This window comes from Tilletiopsis washingtonensis (assembly GCF_003144115.1).
Source record: "Tilletiopsis washingtonensis strain MCA 4186 unplaced genomic scaffold FA09scaffold_2, whole genome shotgun sequence".
NCBI lineage: Eukaryota > Fungi > Basidiomycota > Exobasidiomycetes > Entylomatales > Tilletiopsis > Tilletiopsis washingtonensis.
Window position 1 is genome coordinate 731,316 of NW_020311999.1, and position 26,150 is coordinate 757,465.

The 26,150-nt window shown below is 67.4% G+C and overlaps 9 protein-coding genes across 9 annotated transcripts; 4 read left to right on the forward strand and 5 right to left on the reverse strand.

The window, feature by feature from the left end:
• Window positions 1-84: 84 nt before the first annotated feature.
• Window positions 85-2,771, forward strand: FA09DRAFT_118762 (hypothetical protein). Its single transcript, XM_025739028.1, has 11 exons — window positions 85-477; window positions 533-788; window positions 843-932; window positions 991-1,075; window positions 1,131-1,198; window positions 1,255-1,390; window positions 1,449-1,736; window positions 1,787-2,122; window positions 2,176-2,352; window positions 2,408-2,492; window positions 2,543-2,771. The coding sequence occupies exons 1-11, from the start codon at window positions 129-131 to the stop codon at window positions 2,629-2,631; spliced, it is 1,959 nt and encodes a 652-aa protein (XP_025601190.1). The 5' UTR covers window positions 85-128; the 3' UTR covers window positions 2,632-2,771.
• Window positions 2,772-2,935: 164 nt separating this feature from the next.
• FA09DRAFT_327628 (Coatomer, alpha subunit) lies at window positions 2,936-7,272 on the reverse strand. Its single transcript, XM_025741465.1, has 6 exons — window positions 7,034-7,272; window positions 6,721-6,978; window positions 6,443-6,591; window positions 3,588-6,390; window positions 3,262-3,537; window positions 2,936-3,208 (listed from the first exon to the last, which is right to left on the reverse strand). Exons 1-6 carry the CDS (start codon window positions 7,049-7,051, stop codon window positions 2,954-2,956), a joined length of 3,759 nt encoding a protein of 1,252 aa, XP_025601191.1. The 5' UTR covers window positions 7,052-7,272; the 3' UTR covers window positions 2,936-2,953.
• Window positions 7,273-7,483: 211 nt separating this feature from the next.
• Window positions 7,484-9,358, forward strand: FA09DRAFT_327629 (hypothetical protein). The gene is made up of 3 exons (XM_025741466.1): window positions 7,484-7,836; window positions 7,897-8,236; window positions 8,292-9,358. The coding sequence occupies exons 1-3, from the start codon at window positions 7,552-7,554 to the stop codon at window positions 9,287-9,289; spliced, it is 1,623 nt and encodes a 540-aa protein (XP_025601192.1). The 5' UTR covers window positions 7,484-7,551; the 3' UTR covers window positions 9,290-9,358.
• Window positions 9,353-10,420, reverse strand: FA09DRAFT_293374 (NAD(P)-binding protein; the record flags this gene model as incomplete). Its single annotated transcript, XM_025740046.1, has 6 exons — window positions 9,353-9,455; window positions 9,513-9,604; window positions 9,659-9,792; window positions 9,852-9,968; window positions 10,022-10,121; window positions 10,178-10,420. The coding sequence occupies 6 exons, from the start codon at window positions 10,418-10,420 to the stop codon at window positions 9,353-9,355; spliced, it is 789 nt and encodes a 262-aa protein (XP_025601193.1).
• Window positions 10,421-10,713: 293 nt separating this feature from the next.
• FA09DRAFT_327631 (hypothetical protein) lies at window positions 10,714-11,658 on the reverse strand. Its single transcript, XM_025741467.1, has 2 exons — window positions 11,373-11,658; window positions 10,714-11,262 (listed from the first exon to the last, which is right to left on the reverse strand). Exons 1-2 carry the CDS (start codon window positions 11,607-11,609, stop codon window positions 11,128-11,130), a joined length of 372 nt encoding a protein of 123 aa, XP_025601194.1. The 5' UTR covers window positions 11,610-11,658; the 3' UTR covers window positions 10,714-11,127.
• A 977-nt stretch (window positions 11,659-12,635) lies between these two features.
• FA09DRAFT_327632 (putative multifunctional beta-oxidation protein) lies at window positions 12,636-16,179 on the reverse strand. The gene is made up of 9 exons (XM_025741468.1): window positions 15,860-16,179; window positions 15,596-15,800; window positions 15,502-15,539; window positions 15,339-15,444; window positions 15,019-15,286; window positions 14,273-14,964; window positions 14,115-14,214; window positions 13,599-14,062; window positions 12,636-13,542 (listed from the first exon to the last, which is right to left on the reverse strand). Exons 1-9 carry the CDS (start codon window positions 15,946-15,948, stop codon window positions 12,769-12,771), a joined length of 2,736 nt encoding a protein of 911 aa, XP_025601195.1. The 5' UTR covers window positions 15,949-16,179; the 3' UTR covers window positions 12,636-12,768.
• A 952-nt stretch (window positions 16,180-17,131) lies between these two features.
• Window positions 17,132-21,212, forward strand: FA09DRAFT_327633 (hypothetical protein). The gene is made up of 7 exons (XM_025741469.1): window positions 17,132-17,388; window positions 17,445-19,133; window positions 19,187-19,373; window positions 19,434-19,511; window positions 19,564-19,899; window positions 19,958-20,160; window positions 20,220-21,212. The coding sequence occupies exons 1-7, from the start codon at window positions 17,225-17,227 to the stop codon at window positions 21,016-21,018; spliced, it is 3,456 nt and encodes a 1,151-aa protein (XP_025601196.1). The 5' UTR covers window positions 17,132-17,224; the 3' UTR covers window positions 21,019-21,212.
• On the forward strand, window positions 21,052-24,163 carry FA09DRAFT_119134 (hypothetical protein). Its single transcript, XM_025739029.1, has one exon. It carries the CDS (start codon window positions 21,172-21,174, stop codon window positions 23,866-23,868), a length of 2,697 nt encoding a protein of 898 aa, XP_025601197.1. The 5' UTR covers window positions 21,052-21,171; the 3' UTR covers window positions 23,869-24,163.
• A 105-nt stretch (window positions 24,164-24,268) lies between these two features.
• FA09DRAFT_342286 (putative VMA5-H+-ATPase V1 domain 42 kd subunit, vacuolar) lies at window positions 24,269-26,143 on the reverse strand. The gene is made up of 8 exons (XM_025744537.1): window positions 25,579-26,143; window positions 25,434-25,525; window positions 25,244-25,345; window positions 25,045-25,113; window positions 24,891-24,983; window positions 24,740-24,833; window positions 24,546-24,683; window positions 24,269-24,486 (listed from the first exon to the last, which is right to left on the reverse strand). Exons 1-8 carry the CDS (start codon window positions 25,975-25,977, stop codon window positions 24,292-24,294), a joined length of 1,182 nt encoding a protein of 393 aa, XP_025601198.1. The 5' UTR covers window positions 25,978-26,143; the 3' UTR covers window positions 24,269-24,291.
• Between the last annotated feature and the right edge of the window lie 7 nt (window positions 26,144-26,150).

Consider the following 26,150-nt stretch of genomic DNA (forward strand, 5'->3'; position numbering starts at 1 on the left):
GCTGCTGCACTTGCATCCCGGCACTCCCGAGTCCCGCCCCCGGCGCGTCCCAGCCTCGCTCCACTCCGGCCCGCTCGCGTCTTGCGTCCAACACCCAACACCTCCTGCCCCCAACGCAAGCACTCGGCATGAGCGGCGTCGCCGGTCCGTCGCGCACGCTCAGCGCCGCCGACGTGCTGCACGCGCAGCTGGGCGTGTGGTACATGCAGGCGCCGTACGCCGAGAGCGACGACGCGGCGTGCGCCGAGGTGGGCGTGTGTCTCTGGCTGGCACGCCTCGTCGCCGGCGTCGAGCCGCCGCCGCGCAGCTACGCCGAGTATCTGCACCTGCTGCACGCCGCGCTCGACGGCAACTGCGCCTTTACCAACGACGGCCGCCGCGGGCGCGAGGCACACGTGCACAGCGTCAGCGACTGGCTTGCCGCGCAGGTCAAGCGCATGGAGAGCAAGCCCAACGGCGTCGTGCTGCTGTTGCAGGGTGCGTCGCAGTGCTGCGCCATGCAGGGCTTCGCTGCTCATCGCGCCAACTCCAGACCTGCAGGGCATCTTCCCGCTCGAGCCGAACAATCCGCCCACGCAGGACGTGCGGCGGCGCATCGGCCGGCGCTCCATGCTGGGCATCTTCCTGCGCCGCGTGCGCCTGGCCGTCATGCGTCTCGACGAGGCCGGCATGGCACGGCTGTGCGCCGAGATGGTCGACTACATCGACGGCACTGGTCAAGAGCGCGAGGACAAGGCGCCTCAGCGGGCTCAGCGCGCGGTAAATAAGAGGCATGCAGCGTGGCTCAAGTGAGTGGAGCCGCAGAGGAGGGCTGGCGCACGGGCTCATCGCTTGCCGTCCAGATACGAAAAGGCGCATCGTGCCGGCGACTACACCGGTGCTCTGCGGCAAATGAGCTACTTCTTCGACATGTTCCCGCTCGGCGCGCCGTCGTAAGTGCGGCGTAGGTAGACGCCTCGACCTGCGCCTCACATGCTCGCTCTCCTCCAGACCAATCAAGGTGCTGCACCACCATGCGCTCTTGCATCTGGCGTACTTTCACTTTGAGACTGGCGGGCTGGCCGAGTCGCGCAGCGTGCGTATTGTGAGCTCGAATTAGCGGCAGACGCTCGCTGACAAGTCGCTATCAGGCTCTCAAAGACGCGATCCACATGGCCCGCCTGCTGTCCGACACCGACGCCATTCTCGCCTGCGACTCGTACGTGCAGCTCATCCCAGACCACGCGTCTACTCGGGCGCTGATTGAATCCGCAGACTCGTGCGGCGACTCGACCTGGAGGCGCGCGACGAGGCTGTCGTTGGTCTGACGACTTCAGAAGTCTCTCGCCCCGCGATACGCCCACCGTACGAGCTGGACGACTTGTGGGAGGCCGATCACGATTCGAACGAGGTGAGCACCGAAGCTGACCGGACGAGCGACGTCAGCTGCTGATCATGCGTGTCTACAGGGCGCGCCTCTGTACTCCGTTCTCGCTCGACTAGTCGAGGGCATCTGGCTCTCCAATGCACGCCCACAACCGAGCAGACAAATTTCGCTGGGTCCGAGCCTGCCACGCACCAGTGTGGCGCGATCGAGCTATCGCACAACGAGCAGAGAGGCGCGCATCTGGCATGAGCTTGGCCACGCGCGAGTAGCAGCGCCTCTGCGAGAGTCGTGCTGGGCTGCGAGTGTGCAGCGGGCTCGGGCGCACGAGGCGGAGGTGCGGCTTGAGTGCGCCAGTGGAGAGGCTTGGCAGGTGAGCATCTAGCTTGGCGGCAGGTGAATGGCGCTGACGTCTTTGCTCAGCTCGCAGAGGCCGGCAACTTCGACGCGGCGCTCGCTGTGCTTCTCGACGCAGATCTGTGCGATTCGCTCTCGGCGCAGCGCTACGCTCGATGGCAAGCCGAGGTGCTGCGCGTGGTCTGGCTGCAAGCGCGGCGACGAGGCGATGCTGCCACCATGCACGAGCTGCGCCTGCGTCGACCGGAAATCGAGAAGGAAGTCGATGGCGTCGTGGCCGAGACTCTGCCGCTCGCGAACTATGCACGACCGGCCGATGTCGGGGAGGGTGACCGGAAGCAAGATCGACCTGCCGCCAAGCTTAGCTTGCTGGACTCGCTTAGGCTTGCACGAGAGTTGGCGGTGCGTGAAGCATCAGCTTTGCGCCATGGTCTGATGCTGACACGCTGCTTCAGACGGCGCAACAGGGAGCAGCAGCACTGGACGCTCTCCTGAGCTTCCTCGCCCAGGCCGAGCGGCAGGATCGCATCGCGCTGCACAGACAAGGCCTCGTGCTGCTGGCGGAGCTGCAGGCCGAGCACCTGGATATGGCTGCCAAGGCGTGTGCCACAATGGAGGAGGTTCTGCCTGCGGTGAGATTAGACCGTTCGCACCAAGCAAGCGCATTTGACTCACCGCGTGCGACAGGCTCTTGCCGACCACAACGCCGAGCACCGCGGCGATGCCGCCTTCACGTACGGGCGTGCACTCCTGGCTCGCGGGCAGGAGGAACGTGAGTAAACTTGCTCTTCACAGGCTGCCCTCCGCTGACCGCTTTTCCAGCTCGCATCACTCCTCTTGCAGCTGTGTGGTTCGACCGAGCAGCCGAAGGTGCGCACTCAGCGCCCGGTCCTCCGTGGCAGCTCCGCTGACCTGTGTCGCAGCGTACCGCGTCGCCGGCGCTCTCATGAAGCAAGCCGCTGCGCTGTGCTTCCGCGCCGAGCTGAACCAAGCTGCAGGCGAGCCGTTCGAGCAGCTCGTCGACGCGCTCGAGGCCGTCGAGGAGCAAGCGGCGCAGTACGAGACGGCGCTGCAGCCCGAGGCGACCGCGCTCGAAGTGCTCGAGCTGGTCGTCCAGGTGGGCGTGCGTCTCGCCACCTCGGCAATGTAACGCATCGCCATGTCATCTCATCACTCGTCTGCGCAGCAACATGCACAAGTATAGCCATTGCTCCAGTCCGGCTCCCTTCCTTCTCACGCCACGAATGTCCGCAGGCCGCTGGCGATCTTGCCAATCTCGCTGATCTGCGAGATGCGGCACCGCTCGCCCTTGTACTCCGGGTTGTACTTGGCGCCCGTGAGCGGGTCCTCGACGGCGCCGAGCCCGCCGGCGGGGATGAGCGAGTGTGATGCGGCGCAGATGACAAAGGTGCGCTCGTGCGGGTCGTACTGCGGCACCGGCACGGCGTCGCGCGGGCTGCGGTCGGCTGCGGCGATGATCGATTGTGCCTGAGGATGGACGTCAGTCTCGGCGCTGCTGCTGGCACGCCCGCGCCACTCACCGTCTGCACAGCGCGCGCCTGCGTCGGGTTGAGCTCGAGGAAGCGGCGAGCAAACGAGCTGGCCATCTTGACGTTACCCGCCTTTTGTGCCGTCGTCATGGCCGTGCGCAGCGCCAGCTGCTGGTGCGGCGGCTGCATCTGCGCGTGCGTGAAGAGTGCAGCGAGCTCGAGTTGCCGTGCCACGTTCTCCGGCTCCGAGGCTGCGACCTGCCGGCGCTCCAGCTCGACGGCAATGCCGAGCAGGTACTCGCGGCAGACCACGATAAGATCCAGGATCTGCAGCGAGCGTCAGTGGCGCTCAGCTTGCTTCCGCAGACACAACTCACCTCGTTGCCCTCCGCCTCGGTCCGGCCGACCGTCATGACGAGCTGGTGCAGGATCTTGCGGAAGAGCGCCTCTGCGTCCTCCAGCTTGTTGCCGTTGACGGCGCGGTACGCAGCCTGCAGGTCCTGTGCGCCGATCTCGGCGACGGTGCGGGCGTGCGCGGGCAGCACCTTGGACATCTCCGTCTCGTCCGGGTTGCGCCGCAGGTGCAGCACGATGCTCGGCAGCGAGGCAGCGCCAGGCAGGAAGGCACGCGCCACGGAGTGCGCCTGCAGGAAGTGGGCGCGCAGCGGCTCGAACTCGACGACGCCTGCCTGCCGTGTGAGCAGCTGCATGGCGGTGTCGAAGCGGCCAGCAGCGGCGTGGTCGGCGGCGAGCGGCGAGTTCCGCAGCCAGTGCTCCGCCTCCGCAACACCGGCGTCCAGCGACGACTCGTCTGGCGCCGATGCGGCAGACAGTGGCGCGACGAGGGACTCGTCGGCCTCGTCGATCGCGAGCTCGCCATCGGACAGCTCCCATGCCTCCTCCGCCTCGGCCACGGCTGCCACGCCACCGACCGCCTGCGGCTGCAGCACTGCACCCAGCTCGTCGACGTCCTCGGCATCGACGAACGCATCGCCGTCGAGCCAGTCGTCGGTGTTGTGCTGTTCTGCGCCGGTCACGGCGTTGTCCTTGAAGATCATGCCGCCGTCCTCCGCGTTCGCCACGAGCGCCTTGTCGAAGAAGCTCTGCGCCTGGCCGATGACGGGCCAGTTGTACTCGTGGCCCTGCGTGATGACGGGCGGTGGCCGCAATGGTGCGCTGCCGCTGCCGCTGGCACTGCCCAGCTTGCCGCTCATCTCCAGGTCCGTCAGGCCCGACGTCATGCCTGCCTCCTCGGCAATGCGCGCGGCCTCGTCCAGCAGGCCATTCGACTTGGCCGTGGCGTAGGCCAGCGCGTCCATGCCCGACTCGCGCAGCACTGCGACGCGCTGCGCAGCATCGCCGAGGTACAGCGCGTTGTGGAAGCGGCTCATGGCGTCGCCGCGGCGCTCGGCAATGATCGCCATCTTCGCCAGCTTCTCCTTGTTGCCCGTCGTGAGGTAGAGGAACGAGAGGCGCTCGAAGCTCTTCGTCTTCTGGTACGCGCGCTCGACGATCTTGTGGTTGCCCTGCTTGAGTGCCGCGGCGCCCAGGCGGTCCCACACCTCCGAGGCACCAATGGCCTCGGCCGTCTCGAGCGCGACATCGAGGTTGCCGCACTCGATGGCCAGGTCGAAGCGCGTCGACTTGTCCTGCACGAAGTGGAGAGCAATCTCCGGGTAGCCCTTCTGCTGTAGGTACGCGATGATGGCCTGGCCGACGAGGTTGCTCGTCTTGATGATGCGCAGCACGTCGTCGTAGTCGCCGTTCATGAGCGCCAGCTTGAAGCGGTACTCTGTCGGGTCGATGGCGATGGTCTGCGGGCGCGCCGAGCGGTCCAGCACGCAGACCTGCTTGCCGCGCACGCGCGTCAGGTACACGGGCGCCTCGAGCGTCTTGATAATGCCGCTGTCGCCCTGCGGCAGCGCGTACTTGATGTGGTTGAGCGTGCTGTAGATGAGCACGCCGTTGTCGTCCCACGCGGCGCTCTTGATGCGGATCGTCTCGTGCACAAGCGCGCTCGTCGACAGCGTCTTGTTGCTGAGCGTGATGGTGTGCTTCGAGAGCAGCGCAACCATCGAGCCGTCGTTGCTCCACACGACGTACTTCACTGGCGGGCTCTTGACCTCGGCCAGCGTCTTCTGCTGCTGGATGTCGTACAGCGTCACGCCCGTCGCCGTGGACAGCAGCAGGCTCGCAGTGCCGCCGAAGAAGATCTCGTTTGTCGGCGCCGGGCAGGTGATCGTCTTCGTGACGCCGTTGCTGAGGTCGCGGATCTCGATCGTCTGCGCGGCCTTGTCCAGCACCGCAAAGCGGTTGCGCGCGACAAAGATAGCCGACGAGCCAGAGCCACGCTTGCCGATGGTGCCAGACTCCTGCACGTCGCTCGCGCCGTCGCGCGGCAGCGGCGCCAGGTCAAACGTGCCCGTCTCGCCGTTGAGCGAGGTGACGAGCACGGAGCGCTCGGCCGGGTTGAAGCTGAGCGTGCGCGGCTGCACGTACTGGTTGCCCAGACGCTTGACAGAGAGCACGGCCGAGTCGGTGCCGCTCTGGAAGTCGAGCTGGCGCACCTGCCGGTCGCGCACGTAGTAGAGCGTGTTCTGATGCACGGCAAACGCGGGCCGCTCGCGCTCGAGCTTGAACACGATCAGGCCGTTGTCGTGGCCGGCGGCGAAGAGGTTGAGGTTCGGGTGTGCCGTCAGGACCCAGAAGCGGTCGTGCTCGCGCCGGAACGTCTGCACGGCCGTGCGCTTGCCCATGTCCCACACGCGAATCGTCTTGTCCTCACCGTCCGAGACAATGAGCTCATGACGCGGGTGGAAGAGCGCGGACGAGACGTTGTTGAAGTGGCCGCGGCACGTGTCGACCTCCCACGCCTTGGTCTCGGACATGCGCCACAGCTTCACTTGCCGGTCGTCGCCCGCCGAGACAATGAGCGGCAGCGTCGGGTGGAACGATGCCCAGTTGACGCCGCGCTCGTGGCCCTCGAGCACGTACTTGACCATGGCGTCCGTGTTGCCGAACAGGTCCGCCTGCCCGCTGTTGGCACGCGCGATCTGCTCCTCGATGCTCATGGGCTGCGCCGACGTGTTCTTCTTGCGCAGGCCTGAGATGTCCCACACACGGACCGTCTGGTCCATCGACGCTGAGACGATGAGGTCCTCGCGCGGGTGGAATTGTGCGCTGCGAGGCGGTCAGCTTTGCTCGCTGCCCATAGCCACAGGGCGATACGCACCACATGATGTAGTGATTGTGCCCAGTGAGGATGGCAATGCACGTGCGGCTCTGCCAGTTCCACACGCGGATGGTCTGGTCGTCGGACGCAGAGAGGATCCATGGGTGCGTGTGGTGGAAGAAGACGGTCCGCACGTAGTCCAGGTGGCCCTGCAGCGCGGCTCTCGGTGAGCTCTCTGGCGCTCGCATTCACGGCATGCTCTAGACTGCAGCATCGCAGCATCTACACAGCTGCGTTCTGCCACCGTCCAGCCCGGCGTGCCCCTGCTGACCACTCACCGTCAGGGTGAAGACGCAGCGCCGCGTCTTGTGGTTCCAGACCTTGATGCGGTAGTCGTCGCCGCCGCTGACGAGCAGCGGCTGCGTGGGGTGAAAGTCGACACCGCGCACGGGGCCATCGTGCTCCTCCAGGCGGTCATAGATGGTGCCCGTCTGGTAGTTCCACAGCTGGATGCTGCCGTTGTGCAGCGACGAGGCGAGCAAGGGCAGGCGCGGGTGGAACGCGATGCCCTTGACGCGGTTCGACTTGCTCTCGAACTGCAGCAACACACGTCAGCACACGCGCTGCGGCGCTGCAGCACAGCTGGCGCACCTTGGTGAGCATCTGCATGGCGGGCGGCCGTCGTGCGGGGTCGTGAAGCGCGGCGGCAGGCGCGGGAGAAGGGCGCACGGGGCCCGGCAGGCGCGAGGCGTGCGATGCAGGCCGCTAAGTCGTGGGTGACGGATGCAGCACGAGCGCCGTGCGGGATGGAACGAGAGCGCAAGCGCAAGGGAGCGTGGGTGCGGGGATGGACGGTGGATGAGAAGGAGCAGCCAAGGCGGCGGCGCGTGTCACTGGAAGTCGACGTGTCGACGGCGCGCAGCGCCAGCGCTGGCGGCGCGGCGCCGCGGGAAGGCGGCAGGCACGCCAGCAGCATCTCGCTGGCCAGCGCCCGTGCGTCGCCCCCCCGGCGTCACGTGTGGGCGTGCCGCGCCTGAGCGCGCGTGGGAACAGCGGCAGAGCAACACCTCGCGCTCCTGGCCGCCCTCCTTGGCCGGCGACTACCACCGACTGGTCGCTCGCTCCTTGTCTCGCTCCGCTCTTTGCGCCGGACCTGCGTGCCACGCCTCATGGCGCTCCCAGCAGCCGAGTACGCCCAGCTCGCGCTCCCCTCGCTCAGCACCGCCTACGCGCTCGAGGCCAGCGGCAGCGATGTCCTCGTCGGCGCCGGGCACACGCGCCGCCTCGTCGCCGGCGTCGCGCTGGCGGCGGTGAAGCATGTCCTCTTCGCAAAGGGCCTCATCGCAGAGCCCATCGCGCTCATGGAGCGCCAGCGCAGGCTCGAGGCCGCGCGTGTCTCCATGCCCGGCGCCCGCCGGCGGCCGCAGGGCGCGAGGGAGCGCAAGCGTGACAAGGTGAGCGGTGACAGGAGCAGCGGCAGCACCAGCGTACAAAGCTGAACGACGTGTCTGTAGCTCCTGGCCGCCACGCACGATCTCTCGCGGGCGCTCTCGGATGCGCTCGAGGCGCTGGCCGCGCTGCCCGGCTCCTCCACCTCGGCACCGCTGCCGCTCGTGCTGGTATTTGGGCCCTCGGTGCTGCTGCCGCGCTCGCTCTTCGTGCTCGACGTGCGGCACGCAGCTGCCGCATCAGCTCCCGAGGAGAGTGATGACGCAGACGAGGCGCTTCTGCATGAGCGCGAGCGGCGGAGGAAGAAGGACGAGGGAGTTCTCGAGCGAAGGCTTGTCCGCTTCCTCGTCGAGGCGGGCGATGAGGATGCGGATCGGCCGGTGATGGGGATAGGAGAGCCGCTCGGTGAGTCCCGACCAGCTAACGAAGCACGAGACATACTCACGCTTGACCTGCGCAGCTCCGACGAAGACGCACATCCTGCTGCTAGCGCCAGCTTCCTTCGTCTGTCCCGGCTGGACGCCGCGGCGCAATGTCAAGCTCGACTGGCGGGCATTCGAGTCCGCCACGCCGCCGAGCGGAGACGACCCGATGGCGAGCGACGCTGAGCTCAGTGACGCCTCGAGCGGCGATGCGCGGTCCAACAGTCGCTCCTCAAACACCGTCTTCTCCGATGTGCCCTCGACGCCGCGCTCGTCTGACACGGGCAACGTGTACATTGACGCCGACGAGTCAATAGAGGACTGCCAGGTCGCACCAGCGACTTCGCCTCCTGCCGAATGCACTGCTTTGGCCTCCCCGCCAAGCGCACCGCCGCCAGCGCTGCCGCCCATGACGCCCTTTGCGTCCGCGCGCCATCTCCTTCCCTCTCGCAGCGCCTCAGAGTCGACCGACGCAGACGACGTCGAGCTGCATCGTCTCAGCGAGGCGCTCAGTCCGCTCAAGCGGCGCCCGCCGCCCGCTACGCCGCACTCGTCGCGCCGCCCGGGCTTCTTCCGCATCGCCAGCGCCAGCAGCAGCACGCCCTTCACGCCGCGCGCCCCTGCGCACGCGGCGCTCTTCGGCAGCGTCGTCAAGGAGCGCCGCGTCGTGTCGCTGGGCGACGTGCGTCTGTCCGCAGACGAAGAGATGCACGATGCGGGCAAGGACGAGCGCATGGCGACTGCATCGCCGCCAGCGGTCCTCGAGGCACCAGCTCACGCCGCACCGATACCCATGCGCGCCTCGCGCATTCTGCCGCGAACGCTGGCCGCGGACAGCCTGCTGGCACGCAGCCGCATGTGCAACCAGAAGAGCGGCGCCGGAGCTACACGTGCGTTGCGCAGCGGGCGGCGCGCTCCAGCCGGCGGAGGCATTACGCTCGACTGTGGCTTGGGCGCCGATGCGGATGCAGACATGCGGCACGGCAGCGAGGAGATGCTCTGGTTCAGCTGCGCCGTCGTGCTGCCGAGCGTCTGAGTGCGTGTACTCGCGGACTGCTGTGATCTGTCTGCAATCATTACATTGGCGCCCGCACGTGCTCTACTCCTTCTTCGGCATGCCCTTCCATGCGCCCGCTGCCTTGTTGAACTGCTCGTCGAACGCGTCCTTCCACTTGGCCACGAGCTGCTTGCCGCTGCCGGCACTGCAGAGGAAGCAGTCTCAGCCAAGCGCCCGGTTCCCACGCCGCAGGCTGACTCACCTGATGGTATCTGCGTTGCTGCGGAAGCCCTCGATCGTCTCCTTCATGAATTGCTCGACGGTGAGCGAGTTGGGCGTGTTCTTGTTGTCGTCCTGGCGCGAGGGGTCAGCCTGGCACACAATGGCGCATGCAGCGGCGACACGCACCGGGTCCACGCGGTCGCGGTGCAGGTCCGTGCCGACCGACGGCGGCACAATCTCGATGATGCGCACCGACGTGTCCTTGAGCTGCGTGCGCTGTGCGTACGACCAGCTGTGCATGAGCGACTTGGTGCCGTTGTCTGTTCGGGGTGGTGTGAGCAGCAGAACAGACAGGACGCAGCTGCGCGAGGACACGCACACAGCGGGTTGAGGATCGAGTACGGCACAAAGCCGAGCACCGAGGTCACGTTCATCACGACGGCGTACGGCTTGGCCTTGAAGTGCGGCAGCAGGTGCGTGGCGAGGTGGATCGGGCCTGCGTGCCAGGATCAGCGCATGCGGGCGGGTGCGCGCGCGAGCGGCACTCACCGCGCACATTGATGTTCAGCTCCTGGTCCGCCGCATCAAGGTCGAGGTTGTTGACGTCGAGCGGGCGCTGCACGCCTGCGTTGTTGACGAGGCAGTCGAGCTGTGGCTGGTGTCAGCGCATCGCCCGAGCCACCACCCGCGGCAAGCCTGGCGCACCTCGGGGTGCTCCTTGACGATCTTCTCGACGAACGGCTTGATGTCGGCGATGCTGCCCGTGTCGAGGACGTAGTAGGGCGCATCCTTGAGCTTCTTGCTCGCGGCCACGAGCTTGTCCTCGGTGCGCCCGGCAATGATGACCTGCTTGCCCTCGCTGAGGAAGAACTCGGCCATGGCAAAGCCGAGGCCGCCGCCGCCGCCGGTGATGAGGGCGCACTTGAATGCGAGCGTGTCCTGGACCATGGTTGTGTGTGTGGGGGGTGGATGTGGTGTGCGGGCAAGCAGGGTGGCGCTGCGTGCGACATGGCGAGGCGAGCACGGCATGCCCACCGCACCTCCACCTCGCGCCGCATGAGCCGCGGCGGCGACTCGCGCTCCAACACACCTCATCGCCGCCTGCGCCGCACAGTAGAGCGCGGCCGGCCCTCACCGACGCTACACATCGCAGCACACGCCTCTCGGATGTCGATGTTCGGATTAGAGCGCTATGCTATGTCTAGAAGTACATGTGTTGCTACAGGACCGGGAGGCGTGGAGGAAGGGACGAGCAGCGCGCGCGCCGATCGGAGTCGGCGCTCGTCGGCCGGCGGCGCGGCGCGCTAGTGCGGCAGGCGCGAGATCGCCGCGCCGCCGGCACTCCCGAAATCTGCCGCTAACGCGAGGCGCGGGAAGGCACGCGGCGTGGAAGCCGCTGCCACGTCGACGCCGCCTAAGCATGCTCTGCTGGCAAGCAGCGAGACGTCCGGCTTGCACTGGAGGCGAGCATCGCGAGCGAAGAAGACGCTGCGGCTGTTGCGATGCGAGCTCGAGTGCGCAGGTGCCGTGGGACCGAGTTGCCTGGACGCGAGCGTGGGAAACGCGGCGTCGTGTGGCGAGCGGCTTAGGTACGGATGAGAGGTGATGATGGTGTTGCGGCGCCGTGGCAGACGCCGTGGACGGCGACGGCACGTTCACCGGCGCGCCGACATGCGGCGCAGGCTCAGGCCGTCGTCCTCGTCGCTGTCCTGCTGGAAGTCCTGCAGCGTCTCCTCCGACGCCTTGGAGTGGATGTAGATGCCGCCCGAGACGGACGAGGCAGGCGAGCTCTGCAGAGGACGCCGTCAGTACGGTGACGACGACGATGGACAGCACAAGCGGCCAAGCAGCTCCAGGTGCACGTCGCCTAGCTCCTTCACCACTCTGATCTGGCACTCACCGTAGCAGAGCCGTAGCGGCGGCGCTCAAACTCGTCGTCGAGCAGGCTGCAGATGGTGCTCGGCGGGCGGCTGCTGGCCGGCGAGCTGGCCGGCGACGAGCTGGCCGAGTCGGAGCGCGCGAGCCACGGCTGCGCGGCCTGCTGCGCCTTCTGCTGCTTGCGGATCTGCTCGACGGTCCAGAGGTCGGCGAAGGAGCCGAAGACGACGTGGCTCGAGGCGAAGACGCGGGCGGGCATGCTGGGCGGCGAGCGAGGTGAGGTGAATTGAGAGTGAAGAGTGAAGGGCGCGGTGCGGTGAGGCGAGGCCAGAGGTGCGAGGACTGATGAGGTGTGAAGAGAAGACGGGCAGGTTGGTGTGTTGGTGGAGTCATCGGGAGATCTCGCGCACGTTTTGAGCAAACGAGAAACCTCGGCGCGGCCGCCGGCGCCGGGCGCGGGTGCGTGCCGCTTCCCGTGCCGCGGAGTCACCCTGACGCAAGGGAGGCACGCACGCGGACATTTCGCGCCGCGCGTAAGGAGCGCCGCGGCGCCGGAGCGCTCCGGCCGAACGGACGGACGCGGCCGCGGCGCAGCGCTTGCGAAGAGAAGCATGCAAGCTGCGCCGATTCTATTCCCGGCCGGTGCTCGGTGCCCGGCGCCGCCTCACGCGCTGATCTCACGCCCGCGGCCGCAGCCGCGGCCTGCCGCACTCTCCCATCAAATCTGCGCCCCTCAGAACAGCGCCTCGCTCAATCTGCGGGGAGTGATCGGTCACTCTGGGGCGTGTGGCTGGGCCCCAGGGGGTGATGCGCTCGCTCCATGTGCTCGACCCCTCGCTGAGTCTCCTGGCGCGGTAAGCCATGCTGACGGCCACGCGCGCGCGCAAGGGCGCAGCTTCGGCCGTACGGCGCCGCATGCGCCGCGTTCTGTGACGACCGCGTGCGCGCACACCGCACGCTGGCGCCGCTCCGGGCCGGCGCGCACGCGTGAGCCGGTGACCGTGCGCTAGCGTCGCTTGTGACTCGCTCGCTCTCACACGGCGCCCCTTCCCCGGATCTTGCGATGTCGACATCGACGCACGCTGCGCTCACCATGATTCATGCGCCTACGGGCGAGGCAGGGCCGGCATCGCGGGGATGCGGGGGCCGGAGCGGCGCTTGAGATGCGGCCGAGCCGCGTGCTGCTCACGCCAGCCTCCACCCCCGCTCCTGCGATCGTGAGAGTGCGGGGGAGGCGACGCTGGCCAACACCGCGGCTTGCCGGCTCTGGAGCAGGCTTCACTCCTACGCTGCGATGCAGGGCTTCCATTGAATCGCACAGGACAGATACACAGAGGCGGGAGCACGAGTCGTGGGTCGCGAGAGATACAGTCAGGAGAGGAGGTATGGGGGCTGGCTCGCTGCGTCGGCGGCCCGCTCTACACGAGCTGCACGGCGGCGGCGCCGAGGGCCGGTGCGTCGCGCTCGACGACCTTGGTGGTGAAGATGACCGTCTTGCCCTCCTTCCACGCGCTCACCTCGAGCGTCTCGCCCGGGTACACGACGCCGAGGAAGCGCGCCTTCATCTCGTTGAACGGGCCAAATTTGTCGGCCAGCAGCTTGCCGCTGATGCCGTACGAGCAGAGGCCGTGCAGAATCGGGTTCTCAAAGCCGCCCACCTTGCTGAAGTCGGGGTCGATGTGCAGCGGGTTGTAGTCGCCCGAGAGGCGGTACAGCGCCGCCTGGTCCGTCGTCGTCTTGTGCGACAGCACCGCGTCGGGCTTGCGCGACGGCGGCTTGTTCGCCGCCGTCACGGCGCCGCGCTCCTTGGGCGACTTGCGCCCGCCGAAGCCGCCCGAGCCGCGGATGAAGACCGTGGAGTGGTTCACCATGACGAGCTCGCCGCTGCTCTTGTCGTACGACTTGACGCACGACGTCACCGCCGCCGCCTTGCCCTTGTCGAGCACCTCGACGAGGCTCGGCTTGTTGATCACGCTGCCCTCGGTGGGCAGGCCGCCCTCGCGCAGGATCTTGAAGTGCTGCTCGCCGTGCAGCAGCATCATCGGCGAGAAGTTGGGCAGGAAGTCGAGCGGCAGGCTCGCGCCGGCGACGAACTGCGGGATGACAGCAAACGTGGGCACGACCTGGAACTCGTCGTCCTGCTCGAACGTGTACTTGCGCTCCTCGGCGCGCGCACCGATGCCGAGGTTGTACTGCCAGACGTGTCAGCCTGAGAACAGGCCGCTGGATGCACCGCGGCAGCACTCACCAGGATCGAATCCCGCTCGCCCCAGGTGAACTCGGACTCGTCGATCTTCTGCGACTTGGCCTCCTTGACGAGGTCGCTGTCCTCGGGGTCCGAGTTGTCGTCCTCGCCGGCCGCGTCGTCGTCGTCGCCCTCGTCCTCGCCGGCGTTGCCGATGTTGTCCATGATCTGCATCATGGCCTCCTGGTTCGAGGCGGGGAACGAGGCGTTCTCGGCGTCGAAGCTGAAGATCTCGGGCAGGCGCTTCTGCACCGCCTCGGGCTTGAGCTCGCGCGAGAAGGAGAAGGCGTGGCCGCCGGCGCGCTGCCAGCGCACGGCCGCGATCCAGCCGCCCGAGACCTCCCAGAGCAGCTTCGTGTGCTCCGTGTTGGCCTCACTGGCGAGGTAGCCGACGGCGGGCGCCACGTAGGCGGGCTTGAAGGCGTCGACCATCTCCTGCGGCCAGATGGTGGACGTCATGGCCGTGCCTGGAGGAGCGAGTCAGCGCGGGCCCTAGCACCCCTCGCGCGCGCAACTCACCGGCGTTGGGCGCAATCGTGTTGGCGAGAATGTTGTACTTCTGGCCCTCGATGGCGAGCGTCTGCGTGAAGCCGGTGATGGCGCCCTTGGCAGTCGAGTACTGCGCGCGCGACAAGAGTCAGCACTCGGCAGAGGCCACACGCGCGCGCTCGACTCACGTTCGTCTGGCCGAAGTTGCCGTAGATGCCGACGGCGGACGTCGTGTTCACGATGCGGCCGTACTTCTGCTCGATGAAGATGGGCCAGGCAGCCTTGCAGATCGAGTACGTGCCGCGCAGGTGCGTGTTCATCACGTCGTGCCACTCCTTCTCCACCATGCTGGCGAAGGACTTGTCGCGCAGGATGCCCGCGTTGTTGATCACGACGTGGAGCGAGCCGAAGGCGTCCGTGGCCGCCTTGACAATCTTCTCGCCGTCCTCGACGCTGCCGACAGCCGGCGCCGCCTTGCCGCCAGCCTTCTTGATCTCCTCAACGACGGCGTTGGCGGCGTCGGCAGAGAAGTCGTTGACCACGACGCTCGCGCCGAGCTTGGCGAACATGAGCGAGTAGGCCTTGCCCAGACCGGCACCGGCGCCCGTCACGAGCACCGTCTTGCCGTCGAAGCGCACCTCGTCGCCCTGCTTGTTCGTGTCGGCCTCCTTGGCGCGCTCGAGCAGCTCGAGGTAGTTGGCGTCCGTGATCTTCTCCGGGTACGACGGCGACTCGTCAAAGTCGAGGATCTCGTCGACGCGCGCCTGCACGGCCGAGGGCGTGAAGGAGTCGTCCGTCTTGAACACGGCACCGCGCGTGCGCTGGCGGCGCAGCGCAGCCATGAAGCCGGCGCCGGACTCGATGATCTGGCCCGTCGTCTCTGCAGCAACTGTGTGAGATGCGAATGCGAGCACAGCGCGCTAGCGCAACTCACCCTCGTTGGAGGCGGAGCAGAGGAAGGTCACCAGGGGCGCAACGAACTCGGGCTTGAGGTTCTCGAGCACCTCCGGCGGCATGACCGAGGCCAGCATCTGCGACGCGGCAATGGGAGCAATGCAGTTGGCGAGGATGTTGTAGCGCGCGCCCTCGATGGCCAGCGTCTTGGTGAAGGAGATCATCGACATCTTGGCGGCCGAGTAGTTGGCCTGGCCGAAGTTGCCGTAGATGCCGGCTGCGGACGAGATGTTGATGATGCGACCGTACTAGACAGCAGCGTCAGCGCCAGGTCGCGCTCGTGGCTCGCGCACAGCTCACCTTCTGCTGTCGCATGATCGGCCATGCGGCGTGTGCGCATGCGAAAGAGCCAGTGATGTGCACGGCCGTGATGGCGTCCCACTCCTTGTCCGACATGGACTTGAAGCTGTAGGGTTGGTGTGAGCGCCTGCAGAGAGACCGCTGCCCGGCTGCGCCTACTCACGACTTGTCACGCAGGATGCCGGCGTTGTTCACCAGGATCTGCGGGTCGCCTGCGCTCAGCACAGGCTCCTGGCACACGCCTCGCGCACACTCACGTCGACGCGGCCCCACTTGTCCATGGCCTGCTTGACGATCTTGGCGCCGTCGAGGTTCGAGTCGAGGTTGGCAATGGCCTCGCCGCCGAGCTTGGTGATCTCCTCGACGACAACCTCGGCCGCCTTGCGGTTCTTGTCCTGCGTCGACGGGCCAAGGTCGTTGATGACGACCTTGGCGCCGCGCGCGGCCATGCTCATGGCGTAGCTGTGGTGCGTGCGCTGGTCAGCAAGCAGCTTCACGCACTGCTTGGCCGGGCCACTCACGCGCGGCCAATGCCGTTGCCGGCGCCGGTGATGATGGCGACGCGGCCCTTCATCGAGAGCTTGCCATTCTCCGTGGCGGGAAACGACATGCTGGGCGAGCGGGTTGCGGGATCAGGGGCCGGGACGGGAGGCTGAGAGGGGCGGGTGGGGAGGTGGGTATGGGGTGGTGGTGCACGAGAGACGAGAGCACCGGCGGGAGTGTGGTGGGTGTGAGAAGGTCGTGTGAGGCCGAGGCGTGGGTGGTGGTTGTGCTGACAGCTGTGGAGAAGCGCATCTCACGCGAGACGAAGCGAGGCGAAGGCCGCCGCGCAAGGCACGGCGGGCGCAGCGGGCCGGTGCGGAGAGGCGGGGAAGGGGCACGGCCGGTGGGCGGCGCTGCGCGCTGCACGCTGGCGTCGCCGGGCGCGGGGCGCTGACACTGCTCCCGTGCCTCGCGCCCGCAACTCCACCCTGCGCGCCTCCTCGGCGGCTGCATCGCTGCCGGAGCCGGCTCACGCATCGTGCGCGCCGCCCGGCCCCTCCTTCTTCTCGCTGCCGCCCGGCAGCCTCTGCACCGCACTTTGGGACCTGACCTGACCAGCGAACAGAGCAAAGAGTGCAGCATCGAGCGTTGCTTCAGCTCCAGCACGCAGCGCAGTCGCCAGGCCACACGGCTGCAAGCTGGACCCGGTGCCGCACCGCGATCGCGCCTCGCCTCGCCTCGCGCGCGCCGCGGCGGAGAGAGGCGCGCAGACGGCGGGTGCCGTGAAAGGCGGCTGCTCCCACGCTCAAGCATCGGCGGCAGCCGCCCCTCGCCGCTCTCTCGACGCTTCGCGCTTCTCGCACGGCAGGGCGAGCACAGCTGCTCGACGACGCCGTGCCTACACCGTGTACAGCGCTTGTGCACAGGACGCTTCAAGCTGCGCCTGCGGCGTCCCGACCAGCGGGGGCTCGACTTCGTTGAGATAGCGGAGGGGTGCGGCGGGACACTTGAGCTGGCAAATGCGCGCGCACGTAGCCTCGCTTTCGGAGAGAGAACGACCTTTCCAGGCCGACGACGGCGACAAATCGCCCCGCATCATGCTGCACAGGCAGCATGAATCACCGCACACGAGTGTGCCTCTGATTCTGGAGGGAAAAGCGCCGCTCTTTGTGCAGGTGGGCTGGGCAGGTTCCGGTCGTGGACTTGGAGTTGAGGGGGCATCACGTGCGCGACGCGCCCCAAGATGTGCCGCCGGCTGCTCTCTGTGGAGGCGCGCGGTCCGCCCCGCTCGGCTTGGCACCGCACCGCGACACCCTCCTTCCCTCCGCGCGCCACCTTCCCCTCTCGCCCACGCCAATGTCTCGATGACGCAGCAGAAAGCGCCGCACGGCCAGCACAGCGGCATGCGCGGCCGTCTAGAGTGCCTGCCGTGGCCGCTGCTGGCGGCGCGCGCCAAGCGCCTCCTGCCGACGCTGTGCGGCGCCTTTGTGCTCAGCGTGCTCGTGCTTGTGCGCCCGGTGCAGCAGTTCATCGGGTCATACGCCTTTCTTGTGTTTCCCTTCTTCTAGTGAGGATAAGTCGCTCGCAACCTTGATATCGTACCGCTGATGATCCGTCTGCCAGCCTCTTCTTCTTTCCCGCCGGCACCGTCGGCGACCTGATCGAGACGGTGGCGCTCAGCCTGTTCGGCGCAGCCCTCGGTCTCGGCCTCTCGACGCTGGGCCTTCAGGGTGCGCGCTGGGTCTCACCAGCTGGCTCGACTGAGTCGTATCCCGTGCCCAAGGCACGCGCTGTCGCAGCATGCGTGCTTGTCGGCGGCGTCTTCGTCGGCAGCTTCATCTCGAGCGCCGTGCCACGCCTCAAGACGGCGGTGCGCATCGGCATGTTCTGCATCATCTGGAACCTTTCTACCGGCTCCGCAGGCGGCGTGACGGGCAGGACATTCACCGAGCTCTTCTACCCCGCACTCTTCGCCGGCGCGACTGCCATGGCCTGCGGCCTGCTCCTCTTTCCTCGCAGCGCCAAGGAGACCTTCGCGACCCGCCTCTCTGCTTCACTCGGCATCATTGCAAGCATTGTCGAGCAGAGCACGGCAGACTTCTTCGCATCGGAGGGCGACTCGCTGCCTTCGGCCAGGCTGGCGCAGCTGAGGCGGCAGCTCGTCGGCGACTCCGGCATGGCCCACGCCTTCGAGGCGAGCGGACTAGAGGTCAGCTTCTCGCGCCTGCCCGTGGCTGCGGTCGAGCCGCTGCTCGCGACGATCACAGGCGTCAAGGGCTGGGTCGCCTGCGGTCTGGGCCTAGGCCTGCAGCTCGACACGCCTGATAGCGCCACATCTCGCGGCTCCTCTCAATCGGAGCGACGGCCTCGAGTCGCCTTTGCTTCTGACGTGCAGACGAATGTCGAGCAGCTCGGTGCCGAAGTCAGCCGCAGCTTCCGTCTGGTGCAGGCATGCGTTGAGCTCACGCTCAAAGATCAATCGGTGATCACGCAGCTCTCGCGCGTGTGGTCGCGAGAGCAGCACTCCGAGTTCGCCGCTCTTCGTTCCGTGCTCAGCACCGCGACACTGGCCGGCGGCGGCGCCAGCAATCCCAAAGAGGCAAATGATGGCTTGTCGCCCGACCGTGCGGTGCAGCGCCAGCGCAAGGCCCTGCGTGCCAGCATCGCCAAGTTCCGCGAGGCTCTGCAGACGGTCCTCGGCCCAGACTTGCCGGGTCGCTCGACCGACAGTGCGATGCGCCCAACAGCCGACGATCCGAGCCAGCTTCTGCGCCGACGAGCGCGAGAGCACTCGGAGCGCGCACGCGAGTTCGAACACGGCGCTACCAGTGTGCCAGAGTGGGACGAGAACCTCACGTCCGTGGCATTCCTGATGGTCTCGCTGATGGAGATCGCCCGGGACGCATCGGTCGCCCTCAAGGTCTCGCAAGCCATGCTGCGCTCGTGGCACGCGCATCCGCGACGCACGATCTGGCTGCCCGTGGTCGGCTGGCGCAGCTTCCTGAAGGGAGACGCGGCTGATCAGCCTCCAGACGAGGAGGAAAAGGACGAAAGTAATGTCGTCGACGAGCCAGTCGACCGCCCTTTCCGAGCGACGGAGAATCTTTCGCGCGAAGAGCTCGCCATCGTATTCGGCAGCGAAGAGGCGCTACCAAAAGCGGCCGAGGATGAGCAGGGCCAAGGCTTGATGGCCAAAATCCACCGCTTCTCCCGTCGACGCAGTGTCGTCAAGAGCCGCATGCGCCTGTCACGGAACCTCTCGCGTCTCAAGCGCAACAGGCATTTGCGCTACGCCTTCAAGGTTGCGTTAGGGTGCGTCCGGTGCTGGCGCCAGACCAGCACTCTCTCTCAAACCTCTCTCGCAGCATCGGCGTGCTCTCGATCCCTGCATTCCTCGGCGGCAGTGCCCGAGAGTGGTGGACCTCGAACCGCGGCCAGTGGATGCTGGTCTCCTACATGTACTGCCTCGAGACGTCGACGGGCGCCACGTTCCGCGTATCGGCTTTCCGTATCGTGGGCACCCTCACCGGCGTCTCGTACGGCCTGCTCTCGGTGAGTGCTCTACGCCAGCCGGTGCGCATCAGTCGCAGGACGCTGACGCTAGCTTCGCAGTGGCACATCTCCAAGGGCAATCGCTTCGCGCTTGCCTTCCTCCTCACGCTCGGCGATCCGCCTGCTTCCTGGCTCATGGCAAGTCACGCCAGACTCGAGCTCAAAGCTACAGCTGACACGGCCTGAGTAGCAATTCACGAACGCGCAGGGCATCGGCACCGTCTTTGCCATTTCGCATCCGATCATCTCGCTCATCCCGACGGTGCGGCAAGAGGAGAACGATGTCAACAAGATTGGCCTGGACCGCGGCTACATGATCTTGCTCGGCATCGTCGCCGCGCTGCTGGTCAACCTCTTCCTCTGGCCGTACCACGCCCGCGTCTTTCTGCAGCGCCACGTGGCTCGCACCACATTCACGCTCCAACAGCTGTACCTGAGCTTGGCGCGCCAGACGATTTCGGGCTCAGTGCCGAGCCCGACCTCGCGGGCGCGCTTCGCTGCGCTAGAGGGACGATTGCAGAGCCATGTGAGGTCCACCATTGCTCTTGACACCTGCAGCGACAATGACTGACGCTCTGCCTCAGCTCGATCGCTGCAAGGGTGACTTGTCCATCATGGTTAGCGAGCTGTCGATTGCGCCGATGCCGACGGATCACTTTGCGCTGCTCGTCGGCTCGCTGCAGAGCATCGCAGACCTCATGATCTCTCTCCGCCAGCTGCGCGAGACGTTCATGCTGCGGTCTGTCTACAACGAAACGGTCGTCAATCTGCTCGACCTGCGGCGAGAGTAAGTAGCACATCTGCTGCGGAGCTCAAAAGATCTGAGCTGACGTCTAGCTGGTGCAGCTTCATCTCCTCGGTGCTCCTCGTGCTGTGGAGCGTAGGAGCCGCTATCCGGACGCACACACCTTTGCCTCAATTCCTGCCTTCTCCTCGTCTGGCGCTCGACGACCTGACACTGGCGCTCAAGGAGCACTACCACCGCCGCCGCGGCCTGCAGCATTCTGCGAGCGCATCGCTGTCAGACATGGTGCACCAGGCGCTCTCGACCGGCGACGCGGCCTCGAGCCGACGCTCGAAGCACGGACAGCATCACGCATTCTCGGCCGTGCATACTCCGCATCGCACTCGCCCTCCTTCTCCGTCCAGCTCCGGCGCAGCGACGCCAGTCACGCCTGCACATGTACGCGAATCAAGCGCACCGGTCCAGGGCATCTCCACGCCTCCGCGGCATCGCGGCGTAGACTATGAGGCGTCATCGTCGACGTTCTTCACTCTCGCCGAGCACTCTATCCTCGCCGCCATCTCGCAGCAGCTCGAGATCGTGCTCAGCGCGACGCGCGATCTAGTCGGCGAAGCGACGTTCATCTCGACGTCCTTCCTGCCGCGCGAAGCCGTCGGCGCCGCGCAGATGCATCAGCTCAGCATGAGCATGACGCACCACCAGAGCCTGACGCTGCAAGGCGAGCTCGCTGCACGGCTGGCGGCTCAGCGGCCCGGGCCCTCGGACCGCGAAGTACCGGACGCAGCCACCGAGCTGGCTGAGCTTGCAGCACATGGCTCGCGCTCGACGCAGCTGCCACGCCTCGACGATCTCTTCTCGCCGTCGACTGCGGGCGCGACGAAGGCGGCTCGCCCATCTTGACCACGTCGCTAGTCATTCTCATCACCTCGAGTCGACGGCACAGGCAAGCACGCCAGAGCAGCCGGAGAGCTACCAGCGCTAGGAATCCAGCCTCGACCCCAGTCACCTCTAGAGCGCCGCGACGCGCACCCCTGCTTCCCCTGCACCCGCCCAATGTACTTGTACGCGACACACGGATCCAAGTCTTCGCACACGTTCTGTATTCGCTTAGTAGTAGCGCTGCGTGTGGTCGAACTCGTAGTAGCCCTGCGGCTGCGCAGGGGCAAAGGAGGACGGGTGGTGCTGCGGGTGGCCGGGCAGCGGCGCGTGGGCCTGCTGCTGGCCCGACGGCGGCGGCTGCTGTGGCTGCTGCTGCTGGTAGTAGTGGGTCGTGCCGCTGGGCGGGCCGTGCATGTAGGCGGCGCCGCCCATCGGGTCGTCGTACTCGTACGGCTCGGGCGTGCCGTAGGGGTAGGCCATCATGCCGTAGTCGGAGCCAGGCCCGGAGGGGGCGTGCTGCGGCTGCTGCATCGCGTACTGGCCGTAGTACGCCGGGTACGCCGAGCCGCCGCCGGGCGCGCCGTTGTACTGCTGCTGCTCATGCATCGGCGCCGGGCTCGACGTGCGCGACGAGCCGGGCTGGAACGCAGCGACGCGCGCCGCACTGGCCGGGATGGAGCTGTGCGTGCGTCCGTGCGAGGGCCGCAGCGCCGCGACCGGGCCCTTGGCTGTTTGCTCGAAGCGGCCCTCGGGCGAGTGCCGGCTGGTCGGCGGCGACTGGTGAGGCGGCATGTCGCGCGAGTCGGCACGCTGCATGTGCTGCGCGGACTGCGACTGCGACGCCTGCGCCTGGCTCTGCTGTTGCTGCTGTTGCTGCTGCTGCTGGAGGCGCTGCATCTGCATCTGGTTCTGCTGCATCTGCTGCTCGCGCAGCGCCTGTTGCTGCTGCTGCAGCGAGTACTGCTCGTGGCCCGACTGCGGCGCGTAGTAGCCCACGCCGGCAGGCATGCTCGGCGGCGGCACGCTTGGCGGCGGAGCACGCGGCGCCATGAGGTTCTGCAGGTGGCCGACGGGCACGGGCGTGCCGGAAGTGAGGTCGTACACGACGCCCGAATTGTCGACGACGTAACCGGGCGGCAGAGCGGAAAGAGCAGGCAGCGGCGGCGGAGTAGGCGCGGTGACGGGCACCGGAGCGGGAGCGGCACGAGACGGAAGCTTGACGCGAGGCTCGGCCGGAGCGGCGCCATCAGGCGCGGCAGCGGCGAGCGCGGACGCAGCTTCGCGAGGGTCCGTTGCATCGGCGTCAGATGCGACCGCGGTGGAGTCTGTGGCGCTCGAGAGGTCTGCCGGCAGCGCAGCCAGCTTGCTGCTCAGCGCATCGACACCGACGCGGCCGCCGCGATTGCCGCCACGACCGCGGCCGCGACCACGTCCGCGAGCCGACTCGCGCGCCTGGAGTGCCTCGAAGCCGTCGTGAATCCACTTGCTGTTCTCGGCACGCGCATCGAGAGGCGCAGCGGTCGTGCTGGACGACGCAACAGCCTCGGCCTGACCCTTTGGCGGAGCGTCGTTGGACTGCGCAGCAGCAGCGGGAGCAGCCGCAGCAGCAGCCTCGCGCATGGCACGCGGAGCAGTCGGCGGAGGCGGGCCGTCCCACTTGACGACAGGCGGCGCAGATGTGACGGGAGCCGGAGGCCGGGCCGCAGCAGGAATCTTGCGCACTGCGCGCCCGGCCAGCGCGTCCTCGTCGACGCTCGCCGCATCCTCCTCGTCGCTCCAGCCCAGCATGCCGCCACGCACCTCGCCGCTGCCGCGCACGACGGAGCCGCCGCGCCCGCCGCGACCTCCACGCGCGCCGCGGGCCGCACCTCGAGGGGCCGGAGCGCCGCGCGGTGCTCCTCTGCCGCGCGCGAAGCCGCCTCGCGAGGCGCCGTCGAGCTCCGGAGCAGGAGCAGCCGCGTTGTGGCCATAGGCAGGCGCTGCACCGCCGCGGTAGGCTCCACGGCCGCGGCCGCGCCACCACTCGCTGAGGCCGCGCAGCTGCGGAGCCAGCAGACGGTCGTCGTGGCTCCACGAGGGGCCCACGCGCGGCACGGCTGTCGGGTCGGCGGCCAGGCGCGCCCGGTAGCCCGCCAGGGTGCCAGGGTTGCGCGGGCCCGACGGCGGCGCCGCTTTGCCGTCGTCCTCGGCCGCTGGGTCGGTGCGCGTGCTGGACTCGGGCGATGCGGCGCCCTCGCGCTCTCCACGCGCGCTGGCGGCGCCACGACCTCCGCGACCTCGACCGCGGCCACGTCCGCGGCCGCGAGCGGGAGCCTCACCGGCGTGAGCAGCTGTCGGCGACACAGGCGCGCCGTCTTCGACGAGCTCGCTCCACGAAGCAGCGGCTGGCTCGGCGGGCTTGGAGCTCGCGCCGGCAGAGGCCTCGCCGGAAGCAGACGGTGCTGCGACTTCCTCATCCGACGCGCCGGCCTCATCATGCTGCTCATCGTCGTCGTCGTCCTCGCTGTCGTCATCGGCAGAGTCGGAGTCGGACTGCGACGAGGCGGACGAGGCCTCAGCGGCGCCAGCAGCCTCGTCGCCGCTGGCCTCGTCCTCGCCCTGCCCGCGGAAGCGTGGCACGGCGCGAGCGCGAGGCTTACGCGCGCTCTTTTGGGCCTTTGCAGGCTTTGCGGAAGACGCCGGAGCGGCCTCGGCGGGTGGTGCTGTGGAGTTGGAAGGTGCGGAAGTACAGTCGTCCGGTGCGGTTGCAGTGCTGGCGTCGGCGGGCGGCTGCGCGCCCTCTGCGGCGGCCGGCTCAGCGCGCTGGACGGGAACGGAGATGCGCGATGCCGAGGGCTTGCGGCGCAGCGTGGCGGCCGCGGGCGCCGGTGAGGGCGGAGCGAGGGACATGGCGGCAAGCGTAGGTACGCGAAGGCGAAGGGTCTAGAAGAAGCGGAAGTGGCGCAGCGTGAGGGAGAAGTGTGTCGTGACGAGAGAGAGAGTTGGCGCGAGAGCAAGTGACGGGACGTGTAGCGAGAGAGCGATGGGTGGCCGGAGGTCGAGTGAGCTGGGAGTGGCGGAGCGAAGGCAGGGCGCGAAGATGCGGCGGCAGCGCAGCAAGGCGCAGCGAAGCGTCACCTCTTGACGCGCGGCCGGCCTCCTCACGCCGCGGCGCGGAAGATGAGGCGTGTGCGCGCCCCACAGCTGACTAAGCAGGAGCAGCAGCTCCACCCCCCGGCGGAGGCGACCCTGAGCTGCTCTCCTGCCTGCTCCTCGCTGCTCATCAATGACCGCATCACATTGCGCTCGCCAGTCTCACGCCGCCACCATGAACTGCTCGCTCAGCACGTACGGCAGCAGCTCCGCCTCGGCCACGTTGCTCCACTCGCCCGGCACGTCGCCCTCGATGGCGCCGCTCTTGCCGCCCTTGCCGCCGCCCTCGAAGCGCGCCAGGTAGGCGTAGTGCGCATTGAGGGCGCCGAGCAGCGCCTTGGAGCGCTTGGCATTTGGCTGTGCACAGCAGAAGTGATCAGCGGAGATGATGCAGCTGTCGTCTCGGCGCGCCTCACCTTCACGGCCACGCCAAAGTAGTCTGCCGGCAGGCCGAAGCGCAGCACGCTCTCGACAAACGTGCGCACCACCTTGAGATGTGCCAGCGCCTGGTACGCCTCGGAGAAGTTGGTGCGCGCCAGGCGCAGCAGCTCCGTCTGTGCCACGTCAGCGATTCTGCAATGGCTGGCACGCTTCGCCACGCGACACGCACCCAGAGCTCCTTCTCCGACACGCCGGCCTCCTCGAGTTCTTGCCGTTGCTTCTCCACAATCTGGTCATCCCACTGGAAGTCGCGCACCACGAACCTGCGCCGAGACGGTCAGCGCCCAGTGCGACAGTGACCCGTGCGCTGTGCGGCTCACTTGTTCTCGCGGCACTTCTGCAGGAACTCCTCCTTGACCTTCTTGAAGACCGTCACGTTCACCAGCGCAAACTCGTCGTCTGCCGCGATCTTGCTGCAGGTGCCGCATGAGGCTTTAGCAAGGGACGGCAGCGAAAGCGCCAGACAGCACGCACCGGGACGACCGTGGCACGACCATGCTCGTCAGCCGCTCGTACTTGGCCTGCCAATCCTTCAGGTTGTTCCTGTCGCCGGGCATTAGCAATCGTGTCACAAGTGGAGGAGAGCGCCAGCCAGCAGCAAGTCTCGCGCAAGCAAGCACGACTCTTGCTCTACCTGCTGCTCGACGCTTGGGTGTGACGCGGATCTACTCACTTTGGCACAGCCACGAGTAGCGTCTCCAGGTACTCTGACCCCAGGTCGGCAAAGTCCTCCTTGTGCACCACGTCCGCCAGCGACTTCACAGAGAGGTTGCCGCTGCGCAGGGCACGTGTCAGCACAGCGGCATTATTGCAGCTCGTGTCGCTGCCGTGCTGCCGTTCCATCCTCCCAGCGCGGCACTCACGTCTTCTTGCGCTGCAGCTGCTGCAATTGGCCCTTGGCCAGGTTGTAGTTGTTCAGCTTCGTCTTCATGACATTGTCGATCGAGGTGATCTCCTGCTCGGGCTAGGTAAGCTGCTGCCATGCTCACGCACGCACGGCGCACGCACCTTCTGCAGCGTGTCGAGGATGTCGCGCAGGCTCCGATCTGTGCGGTACTTGCTGCCGTTCCAGCTCCAGCCGAGCATGTAGCGGTCGATCTCCTGCTCGTTGACGAGGACGTGCTGCGCGAGCGCGTCCTCGTCGTTGTTGAGCAGCGCGCGCAGCGTGTCGACGATCTTGGCGACGATGCCGGTGAAGCTGGCGTCGAGCTTGGGCAGCTCGTCGGAGAGGGTGATGAGGCTGTCGAGCGTGCCCGTCTTGAGCGGCGGCAGCGTGAGGAGGCCAATGTCGCTCGACGCGGCGCCGCCGTCCTTCATGAGCGTCTTGCTGAGCTCGGTCATCATGCGGTGCGGGTCATGGTCCTGCAGCGGCACCGAGATGAGCCAGTAGGACAGGTCCGACGGCATGGCGGGCGGCGTGTGCGCAGCGGCGCGAGGGGCGGGCGGAGCGGGTGCCGGCACGCGGCGGTCACAGACAAAGCGCTGGCGCTGTGCGATTCGAGAATGGCAGCTGCTGTGCTGAAGCGAGGCGGCGAGAAGGCGGAACGGTGAGAGCGGAGCGGTGCGGAGAGATGTGGAGA

What these genes read in the sequence shown, in the direction of transcription:
- FA09DRAFT_327628 (XM_025741465.1), bottom strand. An exon ending in CACAATCACTACATCATGTG is followed by an intron (nt 6,391 to 6,442) that starts GTGCGTATCGCC and finishes ACCGCCTCGCAG; the next exon opens with CGCACAATTCCACCCGCGCG. An exon ending in AGGCGCGCGCTGTGCAGACG is followed by an intron (nt 3,209 to 3,261) that starts GTGAGTGGCGCG and finishes GTCCATCCTCAG; the next exon opens with GCACAATCGATCATCGCCGC.
- FA09DRAFT_118762 (XM_025739028.1), top strand. Translation starts at nt 129, where the DNA reads ATGAGCGGCGTCGCCGGTCCGTCGCGCACGCTCAGCGCCGCCGACGTG. An exon ending in CGTCGTGCTGCTGTTGCAGG is followed by an intron (nt 478 to 532) that starts GTGCGTCGCAGT and finishes CGCCAACTCCAG; the next exon opens with ACCTGCAGGGCATCTTCCCG. An exon ending in AGGCATGCAGCGTGGCTCAA is followed by an intron (nt 789 to 842) that starts GTGAGTGGAGCC and finishes CTTGCCGTCCAG; the next exon opens with ATACGAAAAGGCGCATCGTG.
- FA09DRAFT_327632 (XM_025741468.1), bottom strand. Translation starts at nt 15,948, where the DNA reads ATGTCGTTTCCCGCCACGGAGAATGGCAAGCTCTCGATGAAGGGCCGC. An exon ending in GGCATCCTGCGTGACAAGTC is followed by an intron (nt 15,445 to 15,501) that starts GTGAGTAGGCGC and finishes CCAACCCTACAG; the next exon opens with CTTCAAGTCCATGTCGGACA. An exon ending in GCAACTTCGGCCAGACGAAC is followed by an intron (nt 14,215 to 14,272) that starts GTGAGTCGAGCG and finishes TCGCGCGCGCAG; the next exon opens with TACTCGACTGCCAAGGGCGC.
- FA09DRAFT_119134 (XM_025739029.1), top strand. Translation starts at nt 21,172, where the DNA reads ATGTACTTGTACGCGACACACGGATCCAAGTCTTCGCACACGTTCTGT.
- FA09DRAFT_327631 (XM_025741467.1), bottom strand. Translation starts at nt 11,609, where the DNA reads ATGCCCGCCCGCGTCTTCGCCTCGAGCCACGTCGTCTTCGGCTCCTTC. An exon ending in GCCGCTACGGCTCTGCTACG is followed by an intron (nt 11,263 to 11,372) that starts GTGAGTGCCAGA and finishes CGTCCTCTGCAG; the next exon opens with AGCTCGCCTGCCTCGTCCGT.
- FA09DRAFT_342286 (XM_025744537.1), bottom strand. Translation starts at nt 25,977, where the DNA reads ATGCCGTCGGACCTGTCCTACTGGCTCATCTCGGTGCCGCTGCAGGAC. An exon ending in CAGCTGCAGCGCAAGAAGAC is followed by an intron (nt 25,346 to 25,433) that starts GTGAGTGCCGCG and finishes TGCCCTGCGCAG; the next exon opens with CGGCAACCTCTCTGTGAAGT. An exon ending in TGTCGGAGAAGGAGCTCTGG is followed by an intron (nt 24,684 to 24,739) that starts GTGCGTGTCGCG and finishes GACGTGGCACAG; the next exon opens with ACGGAGCTGCTGCGCCTGGC.
- FA09DRAFT_327629 (XM_025741466.1), top strand. Translation starts at nt 7,552, where the DNA reads ATGGCGCTCCCAGCAGCCGAGTACGCCCAGCTCGCGCTCCCCTCGCTC. An exon ending in GGGAGCGCAAGCGTGACAAG is followed by an intron (nt 7,837 to 7,896) that starts GTGAGCGGTGAC and finishes ACGTGTCTGTAG; the next exon opens with CTCCTGGCCGCCACGCACGA. An exon ending in GGGGATAGGAGAGCCGCTCG is followed by an intron (nt 8,237 to 8,291) that starts GTGAGTCCCGAC and finishes TGACCTGCGCAG; the next exon opens with CTCCGACGAAGACGCACATC.
- FA09DRAFT_327633 (XM_025741469.1), top strand. Translation starts at nt 17,225, where the DNA reads ATGCGCGGCCGTCTAGAGTGCCTGCCGTGGCCGCTGCTGGCGGCGCGC. An exon ending in CGCCTGCTTCCTGGCTCATG is followed by an intron (nt 19,512 to 19,563) that starts GCAAGTCACGCC and finishes CGGCCTGAGTAG; the next exon opens with CAATTCACGAACGCGCAGGG. An exon ending in AGGGACGATTGCAGAGCCAT is followed by an intron (nt 19,900 to 19,957) that starts GTGAGGTCCACC and finishes GCTCTGCCTCAG; the next exon opens with CTCGATCGCTGCAAGGGTGA.